The sequence below is a fragment of the Orycteropus afer genome, unplaced genomic scaffold (genome assembly GCF_000298275.1).
Source record: "Orycteropus afer afer isolate SDZICR_OR568_19922 unplaced genomic scaffold, OryAfe1.0 scaffold00135, whole genome shotgun sequence".
Taxonomy (NCBI): Eukaryota; Metazoa; Chordata; class Mammalia; order Tubulidentata; family Orycteropodidae; genus Orycteropus; species Orycteropus afer.
Genome location: NW_006921722.1, coordinates 3,334,171 through 3,356,458, shown reverse-complemented (window position 1 = coordinate 3,356,458; position 22,288 = coordinate 3,334,171). Strand labels below are relative to the sequence as shown.

Below are 22,288 nucleotides of genomic sequence, written 5' to 3'. Positions count from 1 at the left end.
GCAGGATATATCCTACGTATCTTGGAAACCCACTTTTCTGAATTAAAGGAGAAGATTTGCATAGTCATCATTCATTCTTCCACACTCATGAGGAAAAAGAGATATGGGCTGTTTTCTACTTTCCTGTTCAGCCAGAAGCTTATGAACATGTACAAAGCAGCCTCCCTTCTGTGCTCACGCCCCTGTCATTTCAGCAGGTACCACTGTGGGCAATCTTTGAGCGGGCAACTGGAAATCAAGTGTTTGCCCCAGTTTTCAATCAGCCCTTGCTTACTATTTTCTAGTGAGTGTTCATATTTCTCTAAAATATTTGAGTCCAGTCAAAACCTTGTTCAAGGTCACCATGTAATACAGAGAGATACTCTGATTTGAAGACAGAAGACAACCTGGCATCTGAGTTGATTCTCAGTTGAGAATCTCAGTTGATACCCTATGGGTCAGGTCTGAACACCAGACATCAGTGTCACCATCATTAACACCAGGACAACCATGTCTATGCCACCCTCCCAGCCAGGCTATCACAAGCATCATATTAAATATGCATGTGTGAGATGCAGGGCACGATTGCCACATGCAAATTTCACATAAAGTTGAGGAAGGATTGGCATTATGAAGCCCTGGCACAAACACTGAGCAGGCTAGGAAGACTTGAGAAACACACGGAGCTTGTTGCAGACTGCTATCTGCAGCAAAGACAAATGAAATCACAGAGCCAGAAACAGTGCAGGTGGTTGAGTGAGCTTGAACTCTCCTCCTTGCTTATGAAAGCTTCTGGCAGCAGCCAGCTAGCCCACACCGCTCTGCTTGCAACTGCTCAACCCCACAAGGTCCTGTCTCTTTTTCTCTCTCGCTCTCTCGTTATTTTTTCCTGACCAGAGAAAGTTGGGTAAGTTGTAGATCTTTATAAAGTTCTTGAAAATGAAACCCAAGGGTTGTCTTAGATTTCACATTGACATTGTTTCTTCTTGACTGACCTCAGCCCTGGCCCAGCATGACGGAGCCCTCCCCGGCAGAGGTTGCACAGTGTGGGCAGGTCCACCACTCCTCAGGGGGGATTCCTAGGTCCCACTGGGTGTGCCTTTGTTGTGACCAACCACAAATCAAAATGTCAGCTCTTGCCATCGGCTACTTGCTGCAGTGCTAAGTCCAGGAACTGGACTACAAGTCTGGATGCAACCAGTTATCTTTAAATCTGCTTTGATCCCATTTTCCCTAAATCCTTGAGCCTGTTCTCCCCACCCTAACAGGAAGAGTATTTGAATGATCGTCTCAGTACAAAGGAAGTAGGTAGATCAGAGGCCATTGATCTCCCAATTTGTACAACAGCAATACATGCTGGAGAATGTGAGGGCTTGCGAGAAATGCTAAGATTTTCCCTCCTGCTTCCACCATCTAGAAACCATGCGACTTTAGAGTCAGGCTTCACCTCATGGGCTCTTTTGTTAGAAACACTAGATAATCATATCTACTTTGCAGGTCTGGCATGAGAATTAGAGAAAAAAAGGTAGATATAAGAATATCAAGGTAAGGAAGGAATTCAAAGAACTGTACAAAAACAGTCCTAAGTATTATGATTCATATGATTATAAAATGCCCGGCAGAATTTCTCAAGGACATGAATGGATGGCGTCAGTGTGTGAGAGTTCAAATGTAGACATCATTCCTTCAACACTGTAAGCTGTGTGCACTACTATCTGCCAGGCAGGGCGTTAAGTGTTGAAAATAAACCAGAGACCCAAACTGATAAGTCACCAGCTTTTGAGAGGCTTGCCGACAGACTATGGGAAGAGAGACAAGTCAATGGGCAGAGGCACAGAACGTACAACAAGGAGGTGAATGACGCTTGTGGCGATGCAGTTGAAGCTTTGGCTCGTTCGGGAGGGAAGAGCGAGCAGAGCAATGGGATGGCTCAGGAAGCACTTAAGAGAGGGGTCAGAGATACGCAGAACACACACAGGTGGCGGGGGCAACCGTCTGAATGGAGAGCATCGAAGGTGGAGCAGTTCTGGGAACCAACAAAGTCCCAGTGGCCGTGGGGGCAGCATCTGAGATGGACAGAGCTGAGCAACAATGGCTCTGCCCGTTTGGGAGCTCTGGTCCAGGATAACAGGTGACTTCACTTCATCACCCAACTTTGCTTTGACTTGGAAATAGTAGCAGTCTCTTGGTGGACAGAGGGGTGGGGGTGGTGTTTCCACTGCTCTACAAAGAGTTGAAGCCTGGATTGATTTTACCATAAAGGATATTCTATAAATAAAGATGATAGAGACAAAAGCTTGACATTTGTAAGTATTCATGGCCCAGGATCTAAGCACTAAGCACCCTTCACATACTAATTACCCTTTATAACAACTACAAAATAGGTATTATCAGCCCATTTCTCAGGTGTCTCAAGGTAACCGAGGTATGAGTAATGAGTTCAGGAATCACACTGGGCAGTCTGACCCCAGAGCCGTCCTCTCAAACCCACAGCACACAGCCTCCCCACTCACTTCTCATGAGTGCCTGCAGCATGTGTGGCCACCAAGCACATCATTTCCATGAAGCCTTGAAACGCTACAAAATTCTACTTTGGTTGGGTACATTTAGACAGATGTTGTAGGTTAATTTTTCCTTTTGTGTTCTATTTCCCCCCCACTGAGCATATTTTGAAGTGAGAAATTTCACATACAGTTCCAGACTGGTGATTTCTCTTGATTGAAAAAAAAAAAAAAAGTGATGTGCCCCATTGAACCCCCACATCACTCCCAGCCAACAGCCAACAGGGCTGAAAAGCAGCCACCTCCTTATGTGGTTATGACCTCTCCAGCCACCACAGTTCCTGCCACCCCCAACACTCACATCTGACAGCATTCCTATCACCTGCCTGCCTGCCACAGATATCTAAATAGGTGACCCTTACTGTAAATATAACTGTGGAGCACAAAGGGGAGACTGTGACACTCAGAAGTTTAGACCAGAAAGTCCGAGTTCAAATCCCAAGTGGAGTATTTGTTGTTGGTGTTGTTAGGTGCTTAGAGCCCATTTTTACTCATAGTGACCCTATGGACAACAGAATAAAACACAAGCATCCTCACAGTCATTGCTCTGCTAGAGCCTATTGTCACAACTATAGTGTCAAGCCAACTCACTGAGGGTCTGTCTGTCCCTTTTTCGCTGACCCACTACTTTAACCAAGAATGAGTTCCTTCTGCAGGGAGTGGTTCCTCCTGGTAACATGACCAAAGTATGAGAGAAGAGATCTGGGCATTCTCATTTCCAAGGAGCATTCTGCCTGTACTTTTTCCAGGATGGATTTGTTCATTCCTCGGGTCCACGGTACACTCAATATTCTTTGCCAGCACCATAAATAAAGTCCGCTATTAACAACAACAACATAAAAGTCCACTATTTATATACTTTTATTTCCCTGGGGAAATTTTAAAATATCTTTAAACCTAATTTTTCTCAAACATAAAATAGGGATACTAATCGTACTTAACTTGGATTGTTGTTACTAAACAATCATAAAATAATCAAATGAGATAATGCATGAAAGGAGTTTAGCTTGGCATTCAGTAATAATCGGTTATTGCTATTTTTATTGACAATATCAGGGAGTTAGTAGAAATAGGTCTTGTTTGTACTCATCTGGAGCAACAATGGCTCAAGTACAGGCAAGAAGAATAAAAGGGCCTGTGTATTGTATCAGGGCAGGCTAGGAGCAAACAGGAGGAGCCAGTTGAAGAAAAACAGGACAGCATGTTTGCCAGACAGAACCAATGCCCAATGACTCCTCCATAGACGGGGTCAACCAGTTGGCTAAGACAAACCTAGACTTCACTGATTTGGATTCGTAAATAGACTTTCTTATGCAGAAGAAATGTATTAAATGATAATATATTTTCGTGTCTGAAGCAACGAATCCTTGGTCTTTCCTTCTCGATGCCTTCACAATACCTCAGGATTTCCATTCTGTAGGGTCAGCACCCCGACCCAGGCCATCAGCTCCTTACCTGTGAGTCATATGACAGGTTCTAAATCACTCTCTTTGACTTTCATCTGGGCTCAACTTCACACCTAGGCACATGGTGTCAGAGCACTAACAGGTTTATACTTCACCATTGTTCTTAGGGCTTTGCCTTGGCTCCCTGTTACCTGCAGAATGAAATATAAGTGCTCTGGGGTTCCTATCTTGTCACTGGAGTATTATCTACACACCAGCCGCTGGCTACCTTCAAGAACGTCAGGGAGCACCCAACTTACAATAGGGTTTCATTCTGACGACTCCATCCCATCATAAGCCGGTTCTGATGGAAGTTCAATGCCTCTTTTTATTTTCATTTATATTGCCTTTATTATCAGAACCTTTATAAATCTGATCTTTGAATGTCTTTGAGTGAGCATCTGAGAAAGAATATAGCAATTCACATACTGCAGCACTGTATGTATACATATTACTAAGGATAAGATGTACAAAAAAGTCCAAAACTAAACAACAGACAGCTGTAACTGCAGTGTGTCCCAACTGGATATGTCACAAGACAGGGCCGACCTATATATCACGTCCTTTTACAGCTCCTTGACTGAGCTCCCACCAACCAACCCTGGCCAGACGTCCTCTGTATCCTGTTCACATTTTCATCTCAGTTGAATCTAGCCAAATCCCACCCAACTGCCACACTGAAACTATGAACCAATGTTTCTTCTGTTTTAAACCAAGGTTGGCAACTTTTCCTCCAAATGGGCAGCAGCAAGTCTCTCAGGCTTTGCAAGCCGTGTGATCTGTGTTGCAACTTGTCTCCATAGTCTGCACACTTTTGCCCTCATAGCATAGAAGTGGCCAGAGACAGTTTGTAGACAAATGAGTATGGCTGTGTCCTGATGAAGCTATATTCACAGACACTGAAATTTCAATTGCATATACTTTTCATGCATGCAATATTCTTTTTCATATTTTTATCCCTCAACCTTTTAAAAGTGTAAAAACTGCCCTCAGCTCACAGACGTTATGAAAACAGGGAGCAGGCAACGTTTGGCCCACGGGCTGGAGTTTGATCCATGCTGCCTGTTGGTCCCCAGCTTTCTTTTCCACTCTTATCTATTCAAGCATCACTTATATTTAGCAACCTTAAGTGTGTCAATCTTAAGTGAACAGTCCAAAGAGCTTAGACATAAATATATAAAATAGGCCACCACCCCTATTTCCAGTATTCTGGAAGGCTTCTTCCTGTCCCACACAGTAAATACTTTCATCCAAGATCAAGCACTTGGTCATTAAAGCAGTATCTATACTCTTTTTCAATAGGTCTGGATTAAAGAGATGGGATGAGTATTCCTGGGTTACCTAAACTTGAACAGAGCTGAAAGAAATCAACAAGTCAGAGCTGTCTTTGGAAAGTTTCAAATGTCATCAACTAGCATGGTCCCACAGAAGGATTGTATTTCATCATTTCCAGTGATGTGTGGTATCTTGTGAGAAGCACGAAAAGGCAGAGATCGCACTCCTTCAGGGCAGAGTCTCATGCCAACGTCGCAACCCTTACCTGGGCCAACGTGAGTGTTGCTTGCTTGCAGCCGCCGCACTGGACCCGGAGTTTGCCTGGCTGCACTGCTTGACAGGGGCCTTTGCAATACACATAAAAGCTGTTGTAACTTGGTCTACCTGCTGGGAGAGAGCAGAGGAAATGTCCAGTCAACGTGGTGTCCAATTTAAGACAGGCAACTCCACAGAACTTGGTGGAAGAAATGTTCAAACCACCCCCAGGCATATGTTGGAACATTAGTAGAATAAATATTCCAATGAGGATACAATAATTTAGAAAACCTAGTTTTATGCTCAAAAGAGCAGAAATAATCTCCTGTTCTTGCCAACAGCCCTATGACTTACTCAGCAAAGTAAGCCGTCCGTGCCAAGCCCCCTGCCAGCAGGCCAAGTGCATTTGCAGCCTAGTAGAATTCAATGCACTGTTTGCTGGGGAAGTTCTCAGAGGACAGGAAATTTTGAGCCAAATGGACATTGAGTGGCCACTGCCCCTGAATATGATTTTATGTTTCCGTACAGTTTTGGAACACTGCAGGTTTTTGTTCTTGAAAGGTTATCCAGAGTGACAAGCCAGCCCATTTCTTGTGATAGGGATGATGTCAAACACAGAGTGCTGGGTTTCCATGAAGACCTTCCAGCACACTGTCACAGGTGTACCTCGCAAGGGAGACAAGAGCCCTGAGGAGCTTAACCAACCTCGGCTCTAAGCAGCTATGGGCACTTTGTATGCCATGCCTGTTCTCCCTAACCAGACAAGGGCCATTCAAATAATACACACCATGTCAAGGGCAAAAGCTGAATGGAAAAAATAAATCCAATAATTGTGCCTTGCTGATCACGTCTCTGAATGTCACAGTACAGTCAACAGTCTACAAACTAGGGCAATCCTCCTGAGTGCCTTCACACCCCCTGTCTGCATAGAACCAACCCTTTGGAGACATTTGATGGTAAAATAACCCCTTTCCCAAATTTCTAAATTTCTAAAATTACTCAATAGTTCTTTTCATTCCTACCTTACCATTGCTGGGTGTAGGTAACATGAAAGGTCCTGGCATAAAATTTATTCTGAAAGTTTACTGTTATCATCAACACAACTGAAAATAACAAATAGGAAGTATTTTTGATCAGTGTGTATAAAAACTTTTCAGCCTCTCAAATGTGCAGGGTCAACTGAAAGCAATTAGCACCAAAATAATGGAAAAAACCAAAGGAGATGAAGCATAACACAGTTGCATTTGTTCCATGAATTTACAGAAAGAGCCTCGATACACATACTGAGCTGTCATTTGTTCAGTCTTCGTCCTTCCTGATGTTTTAGGTGACAACACTTTGTAAAATGCCAAGCACAAAAAAGATACCACATTTTATAATTGCATCATGAATTGGCAATACGTTTCATAAACATTACTCTACCAAGATTAATATTAAGCTTTCAGGATCAACAAGGAGATAAAATATAAATATATGTTTTTATTGATGAGAAATTATGATTTCCTGACATTTCTTTGTAGCTTTAGTGCCTTACTGTGCAAGATATTCAAGTCTATAAATACATTGTTATTAGCAAATATAATTACATAAAATATATCCTTAAAGTTTTATGCATATCATAACACAGTAGATAGAGCCATGTATTAATGTTCTATAAATATTTATAATGTAATAACGGACAGAATATCAGAAGATCACAAGTGTAACAATTTTAATATGTACGAAGAAGAGCTTAGTGGAGGAGGTAGGAGCCATTACCGTTAAAACCTTTATCAGCAAGATGAACAAATCCAATTTCACAATTTTTATAACCTACTGTAAAGGTTAAACAATAAAAAAAGGAGAAAGACAAGGAATGGGAGAAAGAACAGCTCTCCAAGGGGAAGTCAGAGTTTCAATGACATGAGTATTGTGGAAAGAGTGTATTAGTAACAATTTTACACTATTAAAAGCATCTCAGAAATTGCAGCAAACTAAAAGACTCTTCTCTCTCCCTAGGGCAACAGAAATGTTTGCAATATTGTTTCAGCTAATGATATTTCAAGGCAGAATTGGAAGTCCAGGAGTTCCGTCCACTGCGGCATGATACAACCTTTCCCCAAGTCCTTGAGAAGTTATTCAGACTGCATGTGTGCCCCAGCAGCCGAAGACATGACAGGCAATCTACCACACTTTGCTTCCCAGAGCCAGCTGCAAGCTGGGGATTAATAGCCAGTCTACGGAAAATCAGATCAGGCCAATCCTGACAACGGCAAATTTCAGTCTGTTGACTCCACTCAGGCAAGCAGCACAGGCTACGAGAAAAAGGTCCCACTGTTGGGGGGGGGGGGCTGCCCTATCTATTTGGCTACAAATCCCCATTTCAAGTTTGCAAGCTTGACTGTGCTCTGCTGAGGTCTGTGTTCAACGGCCAGGGCTCAGATCAGGACGCTCTGATGTCTTCTGGGCAGTGTTCTCACTCGTCTGAGAACAAAAGGAGGGACTCCCAAATGGGAAGTCGTAACTCCTACCAGAATTGCAAGGCAAGTCTAAGGACTGGACAGAGAGTCTTCCTCTAGGTGTGTGTTGTTGTTGTGAGGTGCCGTCGAGTTGGCTCTGACTCACAGTGGCCCCATGGACCACAGAACGAAACGCTGCCCTGTCCCGTGCCAGCCTCACAATCCCTGCTGTGCCCGAGCCCATCACTGTGGCCACTGTGTCAGTCCATCTCGTTGAGGTCTTCCCCTTTTTCACTGACCCTCCACTTTACCAAACATGATGTCCTTCTCCAGGGAATGGTCCCCTCTGACAATTGCCCCTAATCAGTAACATGAATCTCCTTTCACTTCTTCTTGGATCTTAAAATCCTTTTTCTCTATTAATTGACATCCCACATGGCAGCTCTTCACTACCCCAATAATCTCAACAGCCTGTGTTTGTGTTGATAAATTCCCTCCCTTTTATCTATTAAGTTTTCACACCTAGAGCAACAGTTCCAAATTTATACACCCAAACCCATCACTGGTTCACCACCTGCTAACATTCTGCCCCATGTGAGCACGCTCTGCCACGTGAGTGTGTGCATGTGTCCACTTACATGTATACATATACACCCACACATGGATTTGGTTTTTGGCCGAATCATTTGTAATCAGTTAAAGACATCACAACATGTCACCTCTTACATCCTTGAATATTCTAAAAATAAAGACTTTTGCCTACAAAACCATCCCACTTTCTAAGCAGTTTATTATTTCAGTTGTTTTATTCAGAGGCTAATGAATTAAACTTTAAGGGTACTTTACAGCACATGCCAACCAACAGTTTGCAAGCTATTCAAAAGTGCCCAGGTGAACAACCAGGGGCTCTTAGGGGATGCTGAAGTAAGCCAAGTTAAACAAGTTCCCCTGCTGGTGGACTCTGCCGGCCTTCGTGCCTCGACAAGAGAAGAGGAAGAAAGACTGGCGTGTCCTCCACTGTCAGAGACCGAGAACTTTCCTTCCATGAAGCTTCCGGTGAAACGGTAAAGATAAACCTATTCAGTAGGGCCTAATCTACAGTTAGTCCAACTGGCAGTTTATGACCCCAACTTCAGAGGTAAGGTGCCTGAAAATCCACTGACAATCAGGTTCTGCCCATCACCCCAAACCAGAAACAAGCTCACATGACCAAGTGTTAGGAAGGTCGGTTTACTAATGTAACTATTCACCAAGTACACTATGTTCATTCCATTCTGAAGGACCTTTACTCTGCAAAGTATTAAGATCACAGTGTTTGTTCGGGGCCTCTGTCAAGGATGAAGGTAGAGGAGATCTCACCCACGCCTTCGCCGTATAATCGTACCGCCATCCTGGGTTCTCCTCTCCCACTTGGCCTGATTAAATCACCATTAGTCAAGTCTCATCTGTTCTTTCATTCTCACCTCATGGCCCCCAAATTTGCTAGCAGCATAAACAATATTTGCAAAATATTGACAATAGCCTTTATAACAAAAAAAAAAAAAAAAATGGACGTCCATATTTTTGGCTTTTTGAGAAAACCACACAGTTTGAACAGTGTCCTTTTTCTTTTTCTTTTTTATTAATGTGTTTTAGTTAATGGGCTCATGGCTTGGAGACAGTTGTGTCAAAGAGATATGTGGACACATAAGAAAAATCATTCTGCTTCTCATGAAAACTTCCCATTGGCCTCTGAAGATGCTGCCACAGAGAGTCAAGAGTGTAATTTTTTTGATAGTTTTCTTTGTCTAATAGGGGAGGAAGATTTAACGTATTTTTTACCTAACTTACAGAACTTTCTGTACGATAAAACATCAGAGGAGCAGGAACACACAATTTCAAATAATATTTATCACATTTGAGCATTTTAAACGTTAAACAGAAGAATTCTTTCAACAGAACTCTCTGGTGACAAAGATGGCCTGCGTCTGTGCTTGCCAGTGTGGCAGCTGTTGGCTACACATCTGTGCACTCACCATAGTGGGGTGACTTGTGTGTTGCTGTGATGCTGTGAGCTATGCCACCAGTATACAATATACAACCAGGGAGCCCCTTTGGTGGACAAGTTTCCATAGCGCGTCAGACTCAAACAGGCTAGGAAGAAAGGGTGCTCACTGTCCTGTGCTAACGAGTCCATGAAAACCCTGTGGGCTTCCAACCACAGAATATCGTATGACGTGACAGTGGAAGTGCATGAGCTCCCTAGGTTGGACACTCATAGTGGCCGCAGCTGCGGACTCAAGCCGACCAGCAAGAAGATGGTGCAGGACTGGCCAAGGCTTCCTTGGGTTGCACACGGGGTCACCAAGACTCAGAGCCAATGCAACATCAACAGCAAAGATACCCGTGGCTGTTGGACATCTGAAATGTGAGTAGGATGAGGAATTACACTTTTGGTTTTATTAATTTTAAGTAATTGAAGTTTATATAGCCATATAGGTGTTGTTGTTGTGTGCCGTCAAGTTGGATCCAACTCATAGCGACCCCTCCTAGGGTTTCTGAGGCAGTACCCACCAGCCACTCCTCGGAAGGAAAGTTGGGCAATCCTACTTCCATAGTGATACTGCCTCGGAAACCCAAGGAGGGGTCGCTATGAGTCGGGGCCGACTTGACGGCACATAACAACAACAACAACATCACTATGGAAGTAGATTGCCCCATCTTCCTTCCGAGGAGTGGCTGGTGGGTTTGAACCGCCAGCCTTCTGGTTTGCAGTCAAGTGCCTTAGGCACTACACCACCAGAGCTCCCTATAGGTGAGCAGCTACTAAACACGACACCACAGAACTGGAGTACAGATACCACTGATGTGTCTGGTCCCCTGCCTCCTTCCCTTACCAGGAATGCAAGTAACCAATCCAAGGAGGTTGCTCTGTCACTCTGGGGAGAACAACGCGTTGTTCTCACCTACACTGATATAAAAGCAAGGTTGGCTGGGGAGGAGAAACAGGGCAGGGCAGCGGTGGGTGGGGTATTTGTGACTTTGTATTGTAAGAAGCAGAGTGGGATAGGTCTCCCATGTCTTCCTCCAACATGCACCTATTCCTTAGAATGTGCCCACACAGCTATTGTTCTCTCTCCACCCACCTCCACTGTCACCACTACCTTGGCAATCAGACCCATGTATTCAAGGTCGTGTATACGGAACTGCTTTACAAATTCTTCCCTTGCATTTCCTGTAAGGGTAAGAATTCTCCCTAAGAAATAAAATAATAGTAGTAAAGTATCTAACGTAGTCTTCTCACTTTAAAAAAGTGACTTGTCCCAGCATCTTAGAACCGGGATCTAATAAGGAGTTCCAGGCAGGAACCACCCTTTGCTGCTGTTGCCTCCCTCCTCCCACATTGCCAGCCACACAGGGAGGCTTTTCAGCTCCTTCCCTGTGCCTCCTTCCTCAGTGTGGCCTTGTTCTTTTATCTTGAATACCAAGGATGTCATTGCTGTCTGACCTATTAGCTCCACCATCAGTGAGACCTGCTCTGTTCCCCACTAACCCCTTGCTCCAGGCTCTTCATACTGTTTGAGCCTCTCAGGATAACTAGGGAGTCAACCCATGGCCAGAGCTTCTGAAAAACTTGTCCTGAGCCTGTGATAGGGAGTTGTGATGGGCATGGATAATCTTTTCTCCCCAAATTCATTAGCACTCTATTCTATGTCTCGGTCATGGTCCTTCGGCCTGTATTTGACCACATTCGCTGGTGAACAACACACATACACAAATGAACACAATTGGTAAGACTCTGAAGACCAAGAAGCTTATCTTCACACATGGCAGAGAGAGAACCCACTTCCCCACGGATTGACTTGAAGTCTATTCCTCATTAGCTGTAGTTTGAACAATATGGATACAATTAGGCTATAGCAGCATTTATACTAACTCTATCCCATATCCACTCCTGGAATCATCTTGTTTAAATAATGTGTTGCTTTGGATCGCTGAAAATATTAGGATCATGTTCACTCTGTTGTTGTGCACTGTTGAGTCAATTGCGACTCATAGTGACTCCATGCAATGAGTAGGACTTCCCCCACAGTGATTCCTAGGGTGTAATCTTCACAGTCTAGGAGCCCTGGTGGTGCAGTGTTTACACATTTGGCTGCTAACCAAAAGGTCAGTGGTTTGAACACATCAGCTGCTCCATAGGAGAAAAGTGTCTTAGTATGCTTCTGGAAAGACTGCAGCCTTGGGAACTCCATGGGACAGTTCTGCTCTGTCCTACAGGCTTGCTGTGAGTCCAAATTAACTAGATAACAACAGGAATCTTTATGGGAACACATTGCCAAGTCTTTCCCTCATGGAGCCATTGGGTGAGTTTGAACTGTCAACCTTTTCTTAGCCAAAAACCAAACCAAACTCACTGCCGTGGAGTCGATTTCAATTTATAGCAACTCCTCTGAAGTTTTCTGAGATGGTATCTCTATGGAAGTGGATTGCCCAGTCTTCCTTCCAAGGAATGGCTGGTGGGTTTGAACCACCTGCCTTCTGGTTAGCAGTCAAATGCCTTAGGCACTACACCACAATGTACCGTTTGGGCCCTTTATGCCCATCCTAACTAAGACATTTGACTGCTAACCAGAAGGCTAGTGGTTTAAACCCACTAGCCACTCCTCAGAAAGAAGGTTGGGCAATCTACTTCCATAGTGATACTCTCTTGGAAAACCAAGGAGGGGTCACTATGAGTCGGCCCTGACTCGATGGCAGTGAATTTGCTTTTGGTTTTTAACCTGATGTAAATTATGGCAAAAAAAAAAAAAAAATTGCTGAATTGGGTCGGCTGAACACGGAGTCTTCAATATCTTGCTAGTAACCTCCCTCTAGGTAGCCATTGGTTAACATTCCCTGGGAAAGGTCATTCAGTCCACTGGTTTACCTGCCCTTCCCAACATCCTGCTCACCTTGTGCCCCTGCAAGTAGCTACCTTCCTGACATACTATGTAACTGGACCCCTTTTGCCAAGCAGCAGCTACTTCTCTTCCTTTCTGAAGGCCCATGGTCCCTCGTTGAACTCCACTGGCCCTTGGCACTTTCTGCCTCACATACAGTATATATGTGTCCTATCTTTTCTATTTCTATCACCTCCTGGTATGTAAAATAGCATCCTATTTGACATGTTCCAAATAACTAGTGCAGCTCCCTGCACTTCATAAATACTCAATAAATATGTGTCAGGTCAAGGAATTCATCCATATTTTAAAAGACACGAAAGTTGTAGCAGGGATGTGAGTGTGAAAGCACAAAGTAACTCTCAGCCAAACAACAGGCAGGCCCAGAAGCTGAACACCTGCATCAAGGAGATGTACTCCTTAGAATCAAGGAGGCAAGGACACAGGCAAAGGGTAACCACAGGAGGACATGGGAGGTGAGACATCACACGGTGGGGAAGGTAGCCAGCATCACCAAACACAATGTGAATGAACTGCTGAATGGAAAACAAATCTGTTTCATAAAATTCCACCCAAATCACAATGAGAAGTTTTGTTTTATTTTTTGTTTAAAAAAGTAATATAAACTACAATGAAGAAAAATGTACCCAGTGGTATCATATTGTAGACGTGGAAGGTGCTGTGTGTGTGAATGGTTTTTAAAAAATAAAATGAAAAGCATAAAAAACAATGTGCTCGTGAGTAACAAATAATCAGAATACCTTTCTACTCACCAAATATACTGGACTTAACGCCACACATCATTTAAAATGTTAGAATATCATATTTCAAATCAACAATGATACCATCGTATCACAAGAAATGATGATGAGTAGAATGGATAAAGTAACAAATAAAAAAACAGCATTTTAAAATTGTATACAGGAACTGGTATAATTGAGTGGTACAGGGATAAAAGTTAAATTCTGAAAGTCACTGCATACAAACATGGCTGCCATCAATCTTCGTCCACTGGCCTCTCACTCCCCACTGCCGAGCTCCACAATGCCACGCTCTTAAGCCAGATTCCACTCCTGCACAGCAAGCAAGGTAACGCTCTGTTACCACCAGCTTCAAATTACACAACCACCCAGCCATTGAACCTTCTTCTGCAACATGTATAACAATCCCTCAGGAGACTTGACTTTGCAAAGTTTTAACTTAATTCTCCATTTCTGGGTTTCCGGGCTTTTAATTAATGTATGTGCACAATAGTTTCATCAGCTGAGGTCAATATTGCTGATTAAAGCTAATGTCTTTGGCTGTTTTTTGTTGTGGTGGTGCTGCTGGTGGGGGTTGCCGCCAATTTATTTTTTCATTATTCATTTTGAAAGTTGTAATGAAATGCCCCATGCCAAGAGAAAGCTGTAGAGGAAAGCGTATGCTGAGGATTAAGCTTAAATAAATAACAAGGTTCAAAGCTCTAGGAAATTGGGCTGCAGTTATTTTCCCCAGAACGGGCCAGGGGCAGGGGAGAGTTGAGGTAGGGGCCAGCCAAGTCACAGCTCACCGAAAAGTCTAGCAAACGTCCAGAACCCACATTTAGGTGGAAGCAGTTCTTGCTGTTACAGAGGACTGCGTGTGACTTCCTCAGAATAAAGTCTCTGTAGCCCTACACACATCTCCCCTGACTTCAACAAGAAGACTCGCTCTGGAGCCAGAATGTCTAGATCAAATGTCAGCCTTCCTTGCGACCTTTGGCCAATCACTTAGCTGGCTGTTTTCTCATCTCCGAAGTGGAGATATTAACAGTAGCTGACCCCTCGACTGCCAAGAGGGTTTTCTAAATGATAATACAGCTAAAGCACCTATCACAGTGCTGAATACATGTTGTTGTTGTTGTTGTTGTTGTTGTGTGCCATCAAGTCAATTCTGATCCATAGCGAGCCCGTGTGACAGAACAGAACAGCCCCACAGGGCTTTCTTGCTATAATCTCTATGGAAACAGATGGCAAGGCCTTTCACCCATGGAGCTGCTGGCTGGGTTCAAACCACAGACCTCTCGTTAGGAGCCAAATCACTTAACCACTGCGCCACCAGAGTTCCTGGCCTACTGCACAGTGAGTACTCAATGAACATTAGCAATTACTATTTGCTGCCCCAAAATTTAGAACTGAAGTTACTCCAAGGCACTCTGACTACTTCTAGAAGCATTCACTCCCCTGGAGTCTCTCGGTGCCACTCTCCCTGCTTTTAGGAGTGTTAACCTTCACACAGCTCCTCCAGCTCAAAGCTACCTTTGTTTATTTATTTATTTTCAACAGCTGAGGTACAATTCCCAATAATTATTTTTTAAAGTTGCGTCACACCCCACTAAATACTTTTAGTGTTAATTTCTTCCTAATACAATGGAATGAATATAAACACTGATGCAATAGATTTAATATTTATTAGGATCACATTTCTTTCCATAAATCATCGTTTCATTTTTGTGAAAGAGATGCAGGGGGACTGTAGAAAATTTAATAATGGAAATAGCAACAAAGATGTGGATCAGCTCCCTGTGCCCTCACTGCAGCCCCCTGAGTTACAGAGTCCGACCGCCACAGAGTTGTCGAGGCTGTAATCTTTACGGGAGCACATCCCCGGGTCTTTCTGTCACAGAGCTCCTGGGCAGGTTTGAAATGCCATCCATTTGGTTAGCAGTCGAGGGCTTAAAGCTTGCACCATCAGGGCTATTTGGATCAACTCCAGAGATAAAATGTGCAAGCTGTCTAATGCATTTAAATCTACACATAAAACCAAAAAAACCAAACTCACTGGCATCAAGTCATTTCTGACGCATAGTGACCCCCATTGGGTTTCGAAGGCTGTAAATCTTTACAGAAGTAGATAGCCCCATCTTCCCTCGATGGAGATGCTGGTGGGTTTGAACCACTGACCTTCTATTTAGCAGCCAAATGCCTTATCCTCTATGCTACCAGAGCTCCACATGTATCTGATGACATATTGCACAGGGAAAATCTTCTGCAAAACACCTCTTTTAAGTGTTGAAGAACAAAGATATCTCTTTGAAGACTGAGGTGTGCCTGACTCAAGTCATGATATTTTTAATCGCTTTATATGCATGTGACAGCTGGACAATGAATAAGGAAGACCGAAGAAGAGTGGATGCTTTTGAGCTGTGGTGCTGGCGAAGAATGCTGAGAGTACCATGGACTGCCAGAAGAACTAACAGATCTGTCCTGGAAGACATGCAGCCAGAAGCCTCCAAGGAAGTGAGAATGGCCAGACTTCATCTGACCTACTTTGGTCATGTTGTCAGAAGGGACCAATCCCTGGAGAAGGATGTCATGCTTGTGAAGACACAGGGTCAGAGAAAAAGGGGAAGATGTTCAACAAAATGGATTGAAACAGTGGCTCCAATGATGGGCTCAGGTATAGGAAGGATTGTGAGGTTGGCACAATACCAGGCAGTATTTCAATCTTTTGTACTTAGGGTCGCTATGGATCAGAGCCAACTCGATGGCACACAACAACAATTATATATAATACATATACATTTATATATATATACACATACACACATATTTGCTGTTGTTGTGTGCCATCGAGTCAGATCTGACTCATAGTGACTCCTCCTTGGGTTTCTGAGGCGATATCACTACGGAAGTAGATTGCCCCATCTTCCTTCCCAGGAGTGGCTGGTGGGTTTGAACCACCAGCCTTCTAGTTAGCAGTCAAATGCCTTAGATGCTACACCACCAGAACATGTAGCAGGCAAGATAAGATACTTAAAACATCAGATTTTGTAAAAAGATTATTTAATGTCAACCATGAAGATTAGAACAATGATGCTTAAATAAAACATTTAAATTAAACTATATTAAACTATATTGGTGAATTGTGGATGCAATACAACGAAGAATGTGGGTGTGGGGAGGGTCGGGCGGTTGGGTCTCACTCCATCCCTAACAAAGGCCATTCTTCTGAGCCTTCATTTCCTTAATGGCTTTCCTCTAACACTTAGAGCACTGAAGATGAGAAGAATTTAGTTATTCTTTAAATAGCAAGAATAGTATCACTTCTATAAAAATAAATGCTAGATTCTATTTATTCTGAGGTCACTCCCATGGATCACCATTTTTTGGTATAATGTCCAATTTTAGAGGAAGTGCTAACTCTTGAAAATGAGATTTAATTGCCCTCACTGGTAATTGCTTTATCTGCACATCCTTGCTGAAAGCTAGTGCCATGAAACACTAATGGGAATTTCCAGGAAACCTTTCACGCTGACTGAGAGAAGTCGGGGTGCCGAGGCTGAGGGGGAAGCGGTTTCAGTGATTGCTGGCAATGGGCCATAATTGCCAACCTGTGTTAAAGTGCCACTTTTGAGCAGCCACAGAATCAGTCCCCTACAGTATTTAGTAAAAACCACCATCAGGGTCAAGGCTATTATCACGTGGTAGAGAAGACGGCATCGGCCTTGTAATCAGAAAGACTTCCCATTCAGATCTCTGAGCAATGACTGCCTCTATCTTGGAGACACTGCTTAACCTCTTGGACCCTTGATTTCCTTATTTATAAAATGGCAGCCACCATGTCTTCTTACAGGGAAGACTTACTGAAGCATGTCTGCCATTTCCATGACAACTTGGAACCATTTCAAATTTCCTTTAGAGCTGTTTCATAACCACACAAGAAAAATTTGTTTTAACTTGGGAAATATACATATGTATGTGTATATGTATATATGTGTGTGTGTGTGTGTGTGTGTGTGTGTGTATGTATATGTATGTATGTATAAACCAAAACTCACTGCCATCAAGTCAGATCCAACTCATAGCGACCCCTCCTTGGGTTTCTGAGGTAGTATCACTACAGAAGGTGTTGTCACTATATAGGAGGTCTGGTAGCGTAGTGCCTAAGGCACTCACTCATGCAATAGATTTAATATCTGACTCAATGGCAGTGAGTTTGGTTTTTGGGGTTTATCTTCCTGTACCAAGTGACAAAGCAGAAAATGTTGATAAACTTGATCTTTCCCATTACTGATTTCAAAAAACCTTTGGTGATAACTGAGTTGCATAAAACCTTTCCTATGTCTTTGAAAAGGAGCTCTGGTGGTGCAGTAGGTGAACGTTCAGCTGCTAATCTAAAGGTGGGTGGCTGGAACCCACGAGCCGCTCTGTGGGAGAAAGACGAGGTGGTCTGCTTCTGCAAAGATTTACAGCCTTGGGGCATCTATGAGGCAGTTCTACTCTGTCTTCAAGAGTCTCTATGAGCCAGAATCAACTTGATGGCAGTGGTTAGTTTTTTTGGATTTCTTAAAATATGAGGATTAGTTTCCTTTAGTGATGTGGTGACTCATTAGAAATGCACTATGATGTCATCTGCTGGGGAATTAAAAAGACCAAGTTCCAATCTCCTGTTAATCAAGGCTGCAGTGCTGTGGATGACGCACGCTGGAACGCTTTTCACTGGTGTCCTATGACCCTGGCACTCACCCCACTTCATGAGCTCTCAACTCAAAAGGCCTCCCAGGACCCAGCTGTGCCCTGGTCAGCTTCGGAGCCTAACTCGAGCACCACTCTCCCCTATTCTAAATACTCACTGCTCTCCGGTCCTCCCAGCTTATGTTGGCAGCACACAAAAGCATCTCATCCACCTGTAACTGCCTCCTGTGTCTCAGTCTGAACTTTCCCCCAACTTTAAGCTCCTTGCTGTCATGGTCTGAGGGCACAGGTGGTTGAGTGGTAGGATCCTACCCTCCTGGCCAGTGCTTCTCATGCACAGCTGCCACCGTCTGTTGGTGGAGGCTAGCGTCTTGCTATGATGCTGGACAGGTTTCAACAGAGTTCACAGACCGAGGCAGACTAGGAAAAAAGGCCTGACGATCCACTTCTGAAAATCAGCCAGTGAAAACCCTTTGGGCCACACCAATCTGACCTTGGACATGGGGTCACCTGGACTGGAGGGCCAGCTCCACAGTCAATACCAAAAACAATAGTAAGAATAATTTGGTTCCTGTCACCAGTGGTTTCATTTCTATTCCCTGCTCCCACTTTCAACCTAGAATAGTGCCATCTGTGGGAGATACTAATAACTGTTGATTGATTGATCAAGTAATTGAGAAACTCAACACTGTAAAGCACACGAGAGGCACCTGGCCTACGCCGAAGGTTACATTGACATCTGTACTACCTTCTGGCATTGCTTCTGTCTAGAGAAGGAAAGGGAGCTCTGGTGGCGTAGTGCCTAAGGCATCTGACTGCTAACCAGAAGACTGGTGGTTCAAACCCACCAGCCACTCTTCAGAAGTAAGGTTGGGCTATCTACTTCTGTAATGATAATGCCTCTTTAACCCAAGGAGGGGTCGCTATGATTCGGGTCCGACTACACGGCACGTAACAAAACACAAGAGAAGGAAAGCAGGAGACCTTCAAAAGGTGACAAAGAGTCACAGGGAGTGTGCATTTCTCGTTGCCTCTATAGAAGAGATCGAAATTGTAGATGGGATGTGAGAAAATTAGAGATCTAAGCAGCCAATCAATAGCAAAAAATGGGAAATAGGGAGCAGATGAGTTGAATTTCTGATTTCTTGGATGTCTAACTTTCAACATTTATTTATCTAGTTTCCTATATTGTCTGTCTAAAGATCAGGGTTTCTTTGGGAAAATAGAACTCTGGGAAGAAAAAGGGATGGTTGTCTTAAGGAAACAGAAGACTATTTAGAAACTGATCAAGATCCCAACTTTCAAGAACATTAGCAATGAGTATTAATGGGAATCTTACTGGTAAGATCTTACTGTGAGAAAACCATAAAACATAATAGGGACAATCCCCACCTAAATAATTTTGTAATCCCTGGATAACAATTACATGGACTTATATACAACTTAATTGTGTGTTTCATGAATGCACAGACCAGAGAGAATGATGCTAATATTGTTAAATTAGTGGAAAATGAACCTAAATCGTGGGGATAATATCATATTTGATGAAAATATAAACAACGTATTTAACAATTTCTACATGTATGATTCAGTGACATCCACTGTACTCCTCCAGTTGTGCCACCTTTCTTGACAATATTTTCCAGACTATTTCAGCACTGTTAACATAAACTTACTGCCCACTTCAGCTTTTCATCTAATATTTCTAGTTTCTACTGTCTATTTAATCACATATAGATAATTCTTTAAAATAATAGGATGCTTCATGCATTCTTTTCTAAATTGGCTAATCTATTATTTGGTTCAAAGATGCCATCAGGGGCTAGCTTTTATTCAAGGTTTAAAGATTTCCTCAGTGTCATAGTTTTGGGAGGTCATTCACCTAGAACGTCTAGCATCCATGAGAATTTGAGACACAGTTCTGCATTTTCCTGCTGTAGATCAGGATTCTTCTGGAGAACCCTTGATATAAGTGTCCATATTGGTAACAAGGCACCATCTTATTCTCTTGGTCTCAGAGGAAAGGGGGTATTTATTCTTGGAGGCAGTTGGGTACATGAGAACAGATACTTTGAATATGGAGCCTTTCATCTTGAAATAACTTTAATTTTCAGTTTTCGAAGTCATCTAACTGTGCTGCCCTAGGATATATATCATCCAGGGCATCCACTCACACCACGTAGACCAGGAGCCTCAGGAGCACAGAGGGGAGGCAACGGGGCCAGGTTCAGGAGCATGCTCTGTGTTAGGCAATGAACCGAAGAACATCCCCTGATACCTCTGCCAACAGCTTGCCTCAGGGCTCAAGTATCACACCATACATACCTTTACAAAAATCAAGGTGCTGAGGAAACCTTAGAAAGATCTTGAAAAGGTGATGGTGAAACAAAAAAGCACATTAATTGAAGGAAAAGATGTTAGGAGGTGGAGAGAATACAACCTCCAGAGTTCTGTGACCCCAACTCTATTCACTCTAAGTTTCTGCTTCATTACCTGGAACTGGTCAACCTCAGGCATCTGTGGCGTTATCTGCTTCAATGAGCACTTTCAGGCAAAGGAAACCTCAGAATCTTGCTGTGTCTCTTGTAGCAGTTCCATCCAACTCCTCTCTACATCTCCCTGATGCTCCCACAGAAGTGGTTCCAAGTTCACTCCTTTATCTTCCTCCCCTGGCCCCTGTCCTGCCTAAGCCTCCATCCTCCACACACTCTAGTACTCAAAGCCTCCTAGAGCTCTCTCTGCCTTTAGTCTCCTCTCCTTGCCAGTAAGGAGATGTTCAGAATTATCTTTTTAAAACACATGGTACTTCTTAAAATCTTGCAAACAAGCACTCAAGGTGCAGTAAGTGGTCTCCATTAGCCTGGACCAAGAGAGAATGAAGGAAAATCAGAAATAGGAGTAGGAAATGGAATGTGTGGCTAATTGCTTCCATGAACAACTCCCTCCCCTGCTGGGAGACCAGAACTGGATGGTGCCCAGCTACCACTACCGAACATTTTGTTCTAAGATTATATAGAAGAATTCTGATGAAGAGGAGGGAAATGCAGAACAGAATCACACGTTCTCATGGAATCCAGATTTTCTGGAGTCATGGAAGCTGGAAGAACCCTGAAACTATTGCCTGAAATAATCTTTAAATATTAAAGCAAAAATACTCCCTGAAGTCTTCTTAAAACCAAATGCTCGTTCACCTTAACTAGTACACAATATCTACTTTGAGTATTATGCCCTTTTAAGAACTACCGATATGGGGGCAAACTGCCAACAAGAACTCAAAAGATGAGATAGGAAGCTCAGTGAGGCTCAGTGAGATAGGGGGCAGTGAGGCTATGTTAACAAGAACAACTCAGAAAAGGAAGGTGAGAATGGCTGGACAACTGGAAGAATGTCACCAAGGCCACTGAATTGGACATGGAGAAACAGGTGAATCAGTGTGTGTTCTGCTGTGTAGATTCTCAACAGCAACAAAATAAAATGAATTATACTACATATGCAACACATTGCACTACCTCCTTATAAAACATCCAGGAGCTTTGGTACACCTCCTGCATTACTTTCTAAGTTTCTCCACTGACTGATGAACAGGTACCTCCCAGGGTACCTGGGTTGACACAAAGGACCACCAGGTAAGCTTTCCTTGTTTTCTTAAATAAAGTTCTTGGTTCTAGCACTTTAAAAAATACATTTCCTGATACAACTACTGTGAAAAGCAGTACAGCAATTCCTTAAAAAGTTGGAATTAGAAATATCATTTGACCCAGCTGATCCATTACTAGGTATATATATCTTAAAGAAGTGAGGGCAGAGGCGGGGCAAGATGGCAGACTAGACAGAAGGATTGCACAGACCCTCTTCAACAAAGAAAAGGGAAACCAATAAATACAGACACAGAAGATAATCTTGGACCCCTGAGCCTTGAAGGAAAGGATGCAGATTTGGACTAAACCCCAACTAGCAGAAGAATTTGCGTGAAAATAC

At 43.2% G+C, this 22,288-nt stretch overlaps 1 protein-coding gene across 1 annotated transcript in view; it reads right to left on the bottom strand.

Moving 5' to 3' along the window:
- Positions 1–22,288, bottom strand: part of PRKN (parkin RBR E3 ubiquitin protein ligase) — a 1,601,593-nt gene that overhangs the window by 1,231,857 nt on the left and 347,448 nt on the right. The window contains exon 4 of the mRNA XM_042781573.1: positions 5,526–5,647. Within this exon, the coding sequence (XP_042637507.1) occupies positions 5,526–5,647 (122 nt within the window). The remainder of the gene's footprint in view (positions 1–5,525; positions 5,648–22,288) is intronic.